General features: G+C 50.3%; 1 protein-coding gene across 1 annotated transcript in view; it reads left to right on the top strand.

The window, feature by feature from the left end:
* The window catches only part of LOC105991541 (serine protease 52-like), a 13,928-nt gene extending 417 nt beyond the window's left edge, over positions 1 to 13,511 (top strand). The window contains exons 2-4 of the mRNA XM_013024196.1: positions 4,710 to 4,905; positions 5,676 to 5,917; positions 13,360 to 13,511. Coding sequence (XP_012879650.1) covers positions 4,710 to 4,905; positions 5,676 to 5,917; positions 13,360 to 13,511 — 590 coding nt within the window. The remainder of the gene's footprint in view (positions 1 to 4,709; positions 4,906 to 5,675; positions 5,918 to 13,359) is intronic.
* Positions 13,512 to 13,606: the final 95 nt, after the last annotated feature.

The following is a 13,606-nucleotide window of genomic DNA, read 5'->3' as shown; positions in this document are numbered from 1 at the left end:
CAGGCAGGCAGGCAGAGACAAAGAGAGAGGCTGACTTACTTTCTGTGTTAGGTGCCAAGAGTTTTCCACAGTGAATGGCCAAGGTCAGGATATGGGTCAGGAAAGGCAGCTAGCTGTCAATGGACAGATACCTCCTGGCCACACCAGATTTCCAAAGTTTCCTGGTTTAAGGAGCCACATGGATGTGAGCACTAATTCTTTTCCAAGTGGATGAAGTCTCGTAGGAAAGCAGACTTGAGGTGGGGCAGGTCAGTTCAATCTGACATTTTCAGGAGATACCGAGCAGGGCGGTTGCTCTACAAGGAGAGTGCAGTGGTAGGGACCAAAAGCAACAGATGTGAGAAGCAGTATAAACATGATGATGGAGGGGGTGGAGCTAGGGGGGTCATGGTTCAAGGCAAGCCCAGGCATTAAAGTTTACGAGACACCATCTCAACTCCTTGCTGGACACAGTGGCTCATGCCTGTCACGCCAAGCTACAGGGGATGTACAATGGCTGAAGACAGTAATGCATGTCTACCATTCCAATGACAAAGGGAAGTACAAATTGGAGGATCACACTCCAAATGGATCTGGACATAAGGGGATACCTATCTCAAGAGCACTAACGCTGAAAGAGCTAGTAGAGTACCTCAGGCAGTTCAAACCCCAGCACCACCAGAAGCAAACGGAAAAAAGAACTGTTCAAGCCATGGCCTGAGATCAGATGTCCCAGCCAGAGTGTGGAGAGAGATGGGGTCTGAGGGTGGGGACAGTGGGTATGGAAGGAGACAAGGATTGAGCAAGAATCTGAGATGGAGCAGAAGCTCAGCTGCACCTTGCTCCAGAGAAAGGTCTGGCCGGAGATGACCCCGACTGAGTCCCAGACTTCCTTCTCCTCTCCAAATGGAATCCATCCCCCTAAATCAGAGCGACATTAAAAAAAAAAAACAGGCAGATGACAGGGTTTGTATTTGTCTTTGAATGAAAGATGAAGACACCAAAGGCCAGACAGGGAGAATCAATGGTGCCATCACACAGCTTGCAAACAATGTAGCCAGCTCAGAACCCTGGGCTTCCGGTCCTACCCCCACCCCCTTCCAGGCCCCTAGGGACGCTGCCAACAAGAGCACCCCAGACACTTTCCCCACCAGAGCCCAGTGCCCAGAGCAGACTTGAGTTCCACCTCCCTCGTGCGCACTCATTCTGCTCCCAGTCACCAGCATATCCGCCGATCTCCAAGAGGAAGAGAATTTCTGAGACATCTCAAGAGCTCAAGGCAGAGAAGCAAGGAAAAACCAACCCGAAGTAAGATTGCCTTGTCTGAATATAATTGGTGGTATCCCTGGGTCAGAATCAGTCTGTCACTTTGGAAAACTCTAGAATCCAAAGGGACTTGATTCCAGGAGGACCTGTAAGCACCCGATGCATTGTTTAGGGATTCCTTAGGGTGCCGGTGGAACCATGCTTCATTAGTTTCTCTATCTGTCAAATATGTAAGCTCATCAGACCCCAGGGGGCGCGCCTGGAAGTCATAGCCATAGATCTCAGTTTCCAAGCCAGCTCTAATTCGACATCATTTCCCACAAACCTGGGCTCCCCATCATATAAAAGTATGGAGGAGTATTTTCTACTTCCCTGTGACTTTTCAGATAAATAAATTCACACACAAATGACGTGGCCATTGCATGCTGTTATCAATACCCACAGGAGACCTAACATGTTGTAATAGAAACCACCCAACTCTTGGGAAGATTAAGAGTGGGAAGGTAAAGTCCGTGTCAGTATTTGAAAATAAGAACTTAAGTAAATATAGCTATGCCTTATAGTAATGTGTTTTAAAAAAGCAATGTTTCCCCTCAGCAATTCGAACTTTTGAACCTTCACTTTCCAAGTGAAAGTTGGAAAGAGGCTTGGAGAGATTCAACCGAACCCCATTTTATAGGTGATAAAACAAGGTTGTAGAGTAACAGCCCACTGTTGGGATGCACCCCAAAGTTCTTTGATAGTGAGGAACATACACATTCTCTGGATCCCCACAGAGACCCTGAAATTTCAAAACTCTGTAGCTCTGAGTCTGCCCAGTGCTGTGGCATTTCTGACAAGATGAGTTATGATATAGTGGAATGGAAATTAAGACTTTCATACCTGTGGTTTCTAACCTGGGTTAGAAGGCTCTGGACAGCCTGTCTCTGTCGTCAGGAAAGTCCTTCAGGTGTCCGAGCTGTCCGAGCTTCCCTCTGAGCTGGCCCCGGCCTCCGAGCGGCTGTGGGCCATGCCGTCCCTGCAGCTTGAGGCTCAGTCTGACCGTCGCTCCAGAGAGACCTGGGATGAAGTGGAGCTAGCCCTCGCCTCGCAGCCAGCCTTTCTGTCCATCCCTTCTCCGTGGTGACACGCACACGGCAGGTCCGGGATTCCTGTCTGGCTGCACTCGGCAGGGTGCCGTGTGGATTCTCACTCTGTTCTCAACAGGCATGGTCGCTTTCCTCCGAAGACTTCAGATGACCTTTGACATTTACACTTGAGGTCATCATCCTCGGAGCTCCTGTGCCTTGATTATCCCAATGACAAACCAACAGGAAGGCAGCACTCCAGCTTCCAGGAGGAATTGCAGGCGGATCTCAGAGCTCTTCCGGTGAGCTCAGAGGCACCTCCACACTTGACCTCACCACCATCTCTGATCGGACCTGGCTCTGGAGGTGAATCCTTCTCCCTGCCTTGGCCCTCGGAAGCGTTCCTCTCCTACGTGGACATGGACCCAATGAATGTCTCCAGCTGTTTTCAGTTCACTGAAGCACCCTCGCTCATTCAAACCACATGGCATCATTTCAGCCAAGTAAGATTAGCAAAGGTAGAGCAGAGGCCTTGCTGATGGACGGGCGGTGGCAGCTGCGAGCGAGGGGAAAGCCTTTGTGCCTTTGACAGGTCCAGCTGGCTGTGAAGACCCTCTTGCTTCGTAGGAGCTGAGTGGTGGCGAGCAGGCCCGGGTCCCTCAGAGGGGCAGCTACTCTCCTTACATTTCAAGAGGAGAACGGGGACTAATACCACGGGGCTGACTAATGGTGAAATCCATTATTGGTAATTTTGTTTAAACATTCACAAATTATCATTTTAATTAAGCACTTAAAATTTTCCTCCGAGACCACCAATGCTTTGCTGTCTAGTGATTCCAAGTTTCCCCTGGAAAGTTCCGGCAGTTTGAGATCAGGCTGCACGTGCCTTGCGATGCGTGGCTTTCCCGGGAAAGAGCCCCACTTCCTGTGAGCGCCGCCTCTCGAGGCCACGCCTTCCCGTCCCACGCTTTCTCACTTAGGAAGCCAAAGCGCAAATGCCTTTGAACCGAGGCTCTGCAATTTCCGGATTGCCTCTGCAGGCAGGAGCCAAGGGGTCCTTTTCTTTTCTTTGTTTCCATTGATGTCAGCATCTTTATTGTCCATCTGTCCATCCATCTATGCACCCATTTATTTGGTAAGCATGAGCTGGGTTCCTCCCATGTGCCAGCCATTAAGCTGAGTGATGCAGATATAATTTCATTATTCCACAATCCTTGCCCTCACAGAGATTATACTGTAGTGGAGGAAAGACACTTTAACAGCCACACATATGTTTCACTACCGGCCGTCACCAGTGTTCCAACGGGAAAGCAGAAAGTCTAATAAGGCAGGCATCCCGAGAGCATAGGAGGCGAGGGAGAGTTCTCGACTGACTTTGTAACTGAGCTAAGGGGCGAGGGACACACAGAAATTGAAACAGAGAGGGGCACAGATCAGAATGGGGGCAGGGGAGGAATCCAGCGCAGAAAAGGACCGGCCATTTCTGGGGACCTGAAGGGCCAAGCCATGTTGGGAGAGAAGCGGAAGAGCAGAGAGAGGTGGCAGCAGGACTGGCGGTGGGAGGGGGTGGGGCGTGTGAGGGCGCTGGGGGCGCATCTGTGATGAGGTGGGTGTGGGCTGTGGGGTGCAGTGTGGGCGGCGTGGGCTGTTCAGTCTGGTGGGGTGTGTGGCAGGGGGTGGTTGGTGGTGGGGTGGTATGGAGGAGGCTGTGGCGGTGGGGTTTGTGGTGGGCTTGTGGGGTTGGTGTGGGTTGTGTGGCCAGGGTGTGGTAGTGGGTGCTGCGCTGGGAATGTGGCTGAAGAGGTTGGACCAGAAGTACAAAATACGGTGCTTTCCTGAGAGAAGAGTAGGATTTACTTTTGTCTTTATTCAAAGCATATCAGAAATATGTTAGAAGAACCCTGTCACATAAAAAAAAATGCCAACACCTTATTCTCACAGTGAGAGTGGGAATATTCTAGAATTAAAACGGGATGAAATTCGGTGCCACTGATCATGAGAGGCGTGCAGGTGGGGAGTGGAGGCAGGGGACAGAAGGGGCTCTTTGCGGGAGAGGCTCACAGCTGGGGGCGCTCCCATGCGAAAGCCTTGGAAGGCATGCCGAGCTGAGGAGAGAGGTTTGTGGTGGGTGCCAGGACACCTGACCACGGTTGGACGTAACAAGCAATAGCAGGGTGTGGCCCAGCCCTGGGGCTGAGTCTCCCTCCTCAGGCCCGAAAAGCAACGGTGAAGACATGCCCCACGCGGCCGGTCTTTGGGGGGACTGTGGTGGGAACTGACTTGTCCGGTGGGGCCCCTGCCCTTGTCCACTCGCTCAGCACTGCTGAGCTCGGACTTAAGTTTCTTACAAGCCTGGTGGGCTCCCGCATTCTCCCTCCTCTTCCTGTTTGCTTCCAGTCAAATGTGGCGAGAAGAGAAATGCCAAGTCGGAGGAGAGCATCGTGACCGCCATCGTAGGTGGGCAGCCTGCAAACATTGCCGATTTCCCGTGGCAGGTGGGCATTCTCACCCAAGGGAATCACCTGTGCGGAGGCGCGATTCTCAACGAGTGGTGGATTCTAACGGCAGCCCACTGCTTCCAAAGAATCAACATGTGAGTCCCTTGGGTTGGTCTGCATGGGTAGGGCCTTTGCCCCACTGGCCCTGCGAAGGCGGCAGGGGTTCTGGGCTGTGGAGCTCGGGGCTGGGCGGCTGCTGCAGGCCCACCTGGCTGACAACCCCGCTGAGCAGGCCGGAGGCCAGCGGCTCTCCCCCTGTGACGGCTCACGTCGCACTCGTGACCTGAACTGCAGAATAGATGGCCCTCCACACACCCAGTTCACGACACGGGCCTGTCACCCTAGCATTCTGAAAGCTGAGGGAAGGCCGGCTTGCATGGGCAACATAGGGAGACCCACGCCAGGTGAGACTTCTGTTTCAAAAGCCGGCGAACAAGAATGCATGCCCCTCAGTATTTGGTCTCTCTGAGCGCGATGGTGGCTGACCACGGCCAGAGAATCGGGGAGTTCTTGGGGCCCCAGGGACCCGAGGGCTCAGCCCTGGCTGCACATCACAAGCTACAGTGTGTGCCAGGGTCCATGGGTCACGAGCACTGAGCCACCCCTTGGAGACAGGCCAGCTCTTCTTGCAAATCGAGGTCAGCACCTTGTGACTTGAGTGTGGAACTGCTTCCCAAATGCTGGGTTGACCAGTGGACACTGTCAGGCCAGGAGCTGCTAAGTAATGAGAACTCAGATCTGAATGTGTAGCCGAACCCCCCTCCCCGCCACCCCAGTGTGTGGTTACAGCCACACGCTGGCAGCATGATCACCGTCTGCCCTTCTACCACTTAACCTTTTTCTCTCCTTGAATCTTTGAAATAAGCTCTAACTTGGAGATCATACATGGCATAGACGACTTAAATACCAAGGATCAGAAGAAGGAGAAAGTGGACAAGCTAATTATACACCCCCTTTTTAATGACTGGCTCATGGACAATGACATAGCTTTGGTCTTGCTCAAGGCCCCGTTACCCCTGGGGGTCAAAAGGATCCCCATATGCCTCACCGAAGTCACCAGCCTGGAGAAGTGGAGCAGCTGCTGGGTGGCTGGATGGGGTACCACGGGTGAGTCACTTGGGGCGGGGGGGGAGGGGGAGATTCACAGGGAGAGGGGGAGGTGTGGTGCACCTGGCTAGTGTTTGGAATCAGAAGCCAATTCTAGAAGCTTTTCTGGACCAGACACCATGAGGATTGAGAAAGTTGGGGGTCTCTGGGCTCCTGTAGCAAGTCATGGCCCCACAGGGCAGAAGCTGAACTATAGACAGAGCTCAGGGCCAGTCGAGGCAGATGCCATCAGGCCTGAGGGGTGACTGGAGGAATTCTGAGGGACACAGACTGGGGAGCAGCCCCAGGAGGTTCCCAGCGCTCACGGCGGCAGTCCTTCCCTGATCCATTGCGTCAGCTCCGCTCTCCTGTGACAAAGGACTCTGAAACTAGAATATTTGAAAACCACAGGTCCTGGTCAAGGTGCAAAGCTGAATGGAATATAAATTTTTCCTGATGAAACTGACCTTCAATCTGCTCCCAGACTCCTTCCCAGCCAGCCCTACAGAGTAATCCCTTCCATCTTTGTTCTTAGTAAATGTGTCTTGCTCATAACTTAAAAAAAAACAAACACACAGGAAAAGTACATTTCAGGAGCACACCTACCTGGCTGACCACTGAAGCCAGAGTTGGTTTGGTCCCCCTGGGAAAGCTCTGCATGAACTGTGAAGAAAACAGAAACCTACCTCACTCAGAGTTCCTCCAAGTCCATCTGACACATCCCCACCCAGCCTCTTCTACGCTAGACACTGAATACAGCCACCCCCGGCAATCATCTGAGTCTTGCCGGGCGGTGGGATCTAGAGGTGGGAGCCGGTGCCTGCTCAGGGAGCTCCTTGGGGAGTTGACATGACTCAAGCCCATCTCTGGCCCCGGCTTCTCCTAACATTCTCATGAGTTTGAACCAGGACCAGCTGACTTACCCATCCTGGCAGAGATGATCAAGAACCCAGTCCTCGGAAGCTCTTGCTCCTCAGGAGACTTGAGTCTTCTAGATCCTCTTCTCCCCACTCAGTCCAAAGTTTGATTGTTCTCTGGGTCATAGCAAAGCCCCTAATACAAATGGGGGCTCCTGGAAGGGGAAGGGGTACTTGAGGTCACCCTAACAGGACCCCTCGGGCTCAGCTGCATCGCCACACACTCTCCTCAGGGGCAGACCCCACGAGTTTCACATCTCCAAAGCTGCGCAAAGTCAACCTCCAGCTGGTGGAATGGAGCGAGTGCTTCCATATTTTGCCTCTTATCACCAGGAACATGCTGTGTGCTGGGAGTCCTGAAGGCGGGAAGGATGCCTGTCAGGTAATGCTGTGTTCTGCTGGGGGAGGGGACTCCCCCCATCCCCCCTAGCCCCCATCCCCCCTGGCCCCCATCCCCCCTGGCCCCCATCCCCTCTGGCCCCCATCCCCCCCCCCACTCCGAGCAAGATGCCGCAGCAGTTCCCTGGGCTGCTGGAACCCATGGCCACACATGCAATAGCTTTAAAAAATGTGAAGGATTCTCCCACGGTTCTGGAGCCTTAAGACATACGAGCAGGGTCCTGTTCTTTCCCCAGGCTTGAAGTGGGATGGGGGGGGTAATTCCCCACTGCTCCTAACTCCCCGCAGAAGCCTCCCTGGCTTGTAGGCGCCTTTCTTGCCCTCTGCTTTCGCCCTTACTTGTTTTCTAATAATAATGACTGTAGCTATTAGATGAGGGCCCACTCTAATTCAGGATGACTACATCTTCATTTAACTAATGACATCTGCAAAGACCCTGATTCTAAATTAGGCCACATTGTGAGGCTCCGAGTAGACATGAATTTTGGGAGGATGTTGTTCAGCTCAGTGCAGATATTCTATAAGATCTTCTAAGAACAGATGTTTGGGTCTCTGATGTTGTTAGAGACACAAACTCTTAGTTCAATGACCTGGCTTCCCTCCCGTGTCACTGCGTGACCTGAGTGAGAACCAGACACTTATGCTTGGGCCTTTTCCAATGCCCCTGACCATACAATGGGAGCTCTAAGGGTTCCTCTTTTCCAGAGCTGTTGTGAGAATCAAGTTCATGTCCACAAAGTCTTGTGTCAGAGAGAAGAAAAGTGTCACCTATGTTGTTTTCTTGACCAGTTCTTGATGCTCCATACGATGGACCATTCAGATGGGGAAACTAAGCCTCAGTGAAGCGAGAAGCCTTGTAAGAACATACTAGCACAAAGCCAGAATTATAACAGAGACATACCATCTCTTTCCAGTGAAAACAAGTGTTCAAATCTGGAAAGTGAGGTTGACAGGCTGAGACTTACCTGTTCCAATTTTCGTGCCAATTATGTCCTCTCTGCTTACTTGGGTTAATTTGGCAATGTTTTTCATGATGTCTTAAAATTCAGTGTTTTAAACCACACATATTTAAACATTTTAGTACTCTTTTGTTTCATTTGGTATAGATCATTGATGTACTTTGAATATGAAACCCAGTACCTATTATGGGGAAGAATGGATTTCTGCCTTTGTTTTTTTTATTACTTTACTATTGTAAACAATTCTGAAAAAGAAAAATGAGCTAGTAGAAAGGGATTTGAGGTAAAAAGACAGGAGCAACTTCTAAGAATTCTAATAACCAAAGTACTTAAAAGCAAAGGTGAAGACCACTTCTTAATCTATCAAAACCAATGTACAAGAGCTGATGCAGAGGCGGAGAGTCGTTTGGATACAATTGTCCTTCATCACATTGATCTGTACCAAATTGTTGGCTGTCTTTCCTATACTCACAGTCATGTGGCTGAAGCCAAGAACCAAAGCCCACAGTCAAGATGGCTGAGCCTCAGTGCGCTGGGCGTCATTTGTGACTTCCTTTCCATCCTCAACTTTTCTCCCCTAGGGTGACAGTGGAGGGCCTCTAGTTTGTCACAAAAAGAAGAACAAAACCAGGTGGTACCAGATGGGCATTGTCAGCTGGGGCATAGACTGCGGCAAGAAAAACATCCCTGGGATTTATACAAAGGTGTCCAATTATCTGCTATGGATTAACCAAGAAACGACTCAAGCGGGAAAACCTTATGCACACGAGCCAGACTCGGGGTGCTGCTTGGTTCTCTCACCTTGGGCCACCTTATTCCTATATTCTGTGGTGCTTTTTTGGCCTGGGTGATTAAACACTGTCTCATCTCTGGAACCAAGTGACCTCCTCAGTTTGTGAAATAAAGATAGGGTGGGAGCAAAATATAAGGAGTAATTCTCCACCATTTTCTGCACCTAAACCAATCACTTAGCTATCAGAGGATGTACAACATATTCTGGGCTTGCTGCATGGCCTGTTCACTTGCTTAGAACATGGAAGCCTGTCTAGTCTTTTCCAAGGATGGAGGGAGGAGCTGGCCAGGGACTCTGGGGCGGAAGTCCATCCATTCCTCTCCTACAAACAGGAACCTCTCCTCAACTGCCTTTATCCTCCAAAGGGGCAGATGACTCATGAAATATGAGACCCTTCAACTCCTCTCTCCCTTCATCTTTAACTTTTCTCCTGATAGCCACCAACTTGGTTCCTAGAAAGTTCCCTAGAACGTCTTCATCCACCATAATTGTCAGAGTTCCCTGGAGAAGCAGAACCAGAATCCAGGTAGATAGGTGGAGAAAGGGAGGGGAGAGGGAGAGAGAGGGTGGGTGAGAGGGAAGAGAGGAACACGAGAGATTAAATTGGCATCCATAGTGGCTGCCTGCATGCTAGGGAGCCAAGAATCTGGTAGCTGCTCAGTCTAAGAGGCTGGAAGCCTCCAAAGAAGGGAGCCAGGGATCCAGGTCTAGTCTGAGGCTGAAGGCCTGGAAACCAGCCTGGAGCGTTGCTGTTGTGAGTCCTTGTTGAAAGGCCAAAGATGCTGGAGTCTGATGTCCATGCCCCATGGCGGCAGCAGACGTGCTTACTCAGGAAGAGTGAAACTTGCATGCACAGAATGCTTTCCCCTTCTAGTTTTTTTTTTATTTCACCAGTCCCGGGGCTTGAACTTGGGGCCTAGGCACCATCCCTGAGCTATTTCATTGACCTATTTCATTATGTCAATGCTACCGGTCTACAACTTGAGCCACAGCTCCACTTCCAGCTTCTTTGGCAGTTAATTGGAGATGAGAGTCTCACAGACTTCCTGCCCAGGCTGGCTTTGAACCATGATCGTCAGATCTCAGCCTCCTGAGTAGCTAGGATGACAGGCGTGAGCCACCTGTGCCCCAGCATGTTGGGTGGAGCTGTCCACACTCAGCAGGCATTTCCCCCTTAGTTACTGTCCACATGAGAATCCTTTCTGTCTCTTTATGTCTGACACTAATTCCTCTTGGTCTCTTCCTTGGTTTGTTTGACCCCAGACCTATTCTCTACGCAGAACAGCAATGCTACCGTGTTTGCCTGGGGAGCCCTGGCCTGGATCTTGTCTGTTTGAAACAGGCTTCAGTGCAGTGGACATTCTAGAAGACAAGGCTGGCTTTCTGGATGCTGGGCCAAATGATCATGACCTTATGAAGCTATTTCATAAGCGCTGGAGAGGAATGAGAATGAGAGGACTTGGGGAGAGGTAAAAAGGCTGAGGACAGTCAAGGACGACTCGACAGTCTCCTTCCAGCTAGAAGGGCTGAGAACCCGGGAGCTGAAGGGCAAACTGCCCGAGCCCTTCTGGTTGGGGTGACCCAGGCCACCCCGAGGGGCTGCAGAAATCAGGTCAGGGGACGGGGAAGGAGCGAGGTCACAGAGCAATGTAGCTGGAGGGGCTGTTTCAATTCATCACCATCTACGTGACCTACTTTAGGACATCAGTCTGGTGGCATTTGCTGCCAGAGAGAGAAATGTAACACATTAACACAAACTGAGGGAGGAGAGCTGAGCTATTTGGGACAGAAGACAGATAAAGAAATAGCAAGCTCTCCCTATGGATTTTAGCCGATTTCTTTTTCCACTTCTTTATTTGAGCGATGCCCTAATTCTGTCTCGTTGCGAGTCAGCTAGGGTGTTTGAGCACAGGATGACAAAGCTCTAATGCTCTAATTTCGGCGACTCCATCTGGGACGGAGAGCTAAGGGCAGGTCGTGGCCTCCGGTCTTCAAAGAGGAACCAGCGACACCCTGGCTGACTGTTCAGAGCACAGAATGGAGGCCTTCTAAGAACGCTGGCGCTTTCCCCACAGACAGCGTCCTCCCTTAGTGCAGGGCATCGGAGCATCCCCACGGAATTATGAGCCTCCGTGCACCCTCTGGGTTGAAAGTCCTGAAACCAGGTAACAAGGACACACATGCAGATCGGGGCCAGTAAACATATAAAGAAATGAATGACTTGTCATCCTCATGTCCTGGTGGATGCTCAGGAGATGAGCAGGAAGAGGTAAACTTCCAAAGGCCATTGTAACCAACCACCCTAAGTGGGGGTCGGGTGGGGGAGGGGGGAAGGGGTGGTTCGTTTCCAATAATGCGCATTTGGTCTCTCACAGTTTATAGATACGAGGGGTGGAAGCAGATGTCACCAGAGCCATGCTCTTTCTGGAACCTCCAAGGGAAGGGTCCTTCCTTGCCTTGCTATACACTTGAGTCAGAATTCCAGCTGTTCCAGCAGTCCTCGGTGATGCTTGGCTTGTAGCCACATCACTCTAATCTCTACCTGGACCCTTGCAGGACCTTCTTTCTGTGTGACCCTGACTTACGTGTGTGTGTGTGTGTGTGTGTGTGTGTGTGTGTGTGTGTAACCTCATCCCATTCTTGCCAGCACCAGGGACTAGGATTCGGTTGTATAATTTTGTGGCCACACAGTTTTACCCAGAGTAATCAAATTACTTCATTAAGAGAGAATTGTAAAAGCAGGCAGATGGGTGGAAAAAAAAATCTGTGCACATCGTGTCAGAGCAACAAAGATTAGGATACCAGTGGATTTTTCATTAGAAGCCATGCCAGCCAAAAGGGAAAGAAACAAGAATGGAATCAAAAATTTTAATTACTGAAAGGAAAAAGTGGTCAACTTAGAAGGCCATGTTCAGCAAAAACATGTATGATAAACAAAGGCGGAATGAAGATTTCTAAGACAAACAGAACATGGCGGGGGGAGGCAGCAGAGGACGGAAGGACACCAGACATTTTAGCTGTATATTTAAATGAAAAATTGTTTTCCTTATTATTTATTTTAATCACATAACTGGCTACTCGCAGCAAAACAGTAATGTACAACAAAGAAGTATAGCCTATAAGCCAACAAAGGAGACAATAGAATCCTGTGTTCCTGAAAGAAGGGAGAAAAATAGTAAAAGGCGAACAAAGAACAAATACCAAAATAGCCACATGAAAGACAGAAGTCGAACTGAACAAAACTGTCACAGGGGAGATGGAAGTTAAACTACAAAAGTCATCGATAAATGTAAATGGTCTCCACAACCCAGGTAAAGGCAAGGAGCTGTCAGATTGGACAGAAAAGCCTGGCACACGATATGCTATGCACAAACTCACTTTAAATATAGATACAAATTAACAAGCTGTAAAAAGATGAACAACTGCGTATCATGTGAAAACTAATCTCAAGAAAGCTGCAGTGATGATATAAATATAAGACAGAGGATTTTAGAACAAAGTATATTATAAAGGATACAGAGGGTCATATAATAAAGGGTCAATTCCTCAAAGAATTATGCATATCTTAACTGTTTATCTACCTGGTGGCAGAATTTCCAAGTATATGAAACAAGAACTACTAAAACCATATGAGAAATAGACAAGTCGACAATTGTAGTTGGAGATTTTACCTTTCTCTTTTTTCTTTTAGTAGAACTGGGTTTGAACTCCAGGACTCATGTTTGCTAAGAAGGTTCTCTACCACTGAGCCATGCCTCCAACCCTGCTTTCTGCTGGTGCTTTTAAAGATGGGACCTTACTTCCTATCACATGTGTACCTGAACCACAATTCACCTACTTAAGGTTTTCCTCTGTGTCTGGGATGACAGGTGCACGTCGCTGCCTCTGTGGAGATGAAGTCTCTCAAACTGTTTTGCTCAGACTGGCTTCAAACCACGATCCTCCCGATCTCAGTCTCTCAATAGCTTTGGCTGACCGGCACGTACCACTGGGACCAGCTCAAAGCTGACAGGGATCTCGTGAGCATTTCTGCCTGGGCTGTTCTGGGATGGTGATTCTTCCAATCGCTGCCTCCTGCGTGGCTAGGATGACAGGCGCATGCCGACGCACCCAACTGGGGTTAAAGGCATCTCAAACTCTTCTACCCTCACTAGGCTCAAGCCGTGATCTTCCATTCTGCTACTGGTGTGCGTCCCTGGTGTCTGGCTCAACACGTCTTTCTTAATCAGTGAGTCAGGAGAGAGAACGTTGGGAAGGATAATGAAGGTGCACATAACACCATTCACCAACGTGGCTTGATTGGCACTTACAAAACACACTGCCAACAAAAGCAAAATACACATGAAATACACCAAACACTTACACAGCAGATGACCTTCTGGTCCATGAACACAGTACTGGGCAGCTTTGCCTTCCCCAGCGGAGGTCTGGCCGACAGCTGGTGGCGGCTCTGTCCCCTGCGCACGCGTCCTCAGCCGCCGGCCACCTTAGCCATGTCGTCCTCCACTCCCAAGTTCACCGCGGTGTGGATGCCTTCCCAGGCCTAGGCCGGCTGAGACGGCCCCGCACGCAGGCTCGGCCCCCGGCCCCCTCCCCCCCCTCAGCCTTCTGAGGGCCAGCAGGACATGGAGCCGGCTTGTTT

This window comes from Dipodomys ordii, unplaced genomic scaffold, assembly GCF_000151885.1.
Source record: "Dipodomys ordii isolate 6190 unplaced genomic scaffold, Dord_2.0 Scaffold74, whole genome shotgun sequence".
Lineage (NCBI taxonomy): Eukaryota > Metazoa > Chordata > Mammalia > Rodentia > Heteromyidae > Dipodomys > Dipodomys ordii.
The sequence above is the reverse complement of the archived record's forward strand: the minus strand, read 5'-3'. Positions and strand labels throughout refer to the sequence as shown.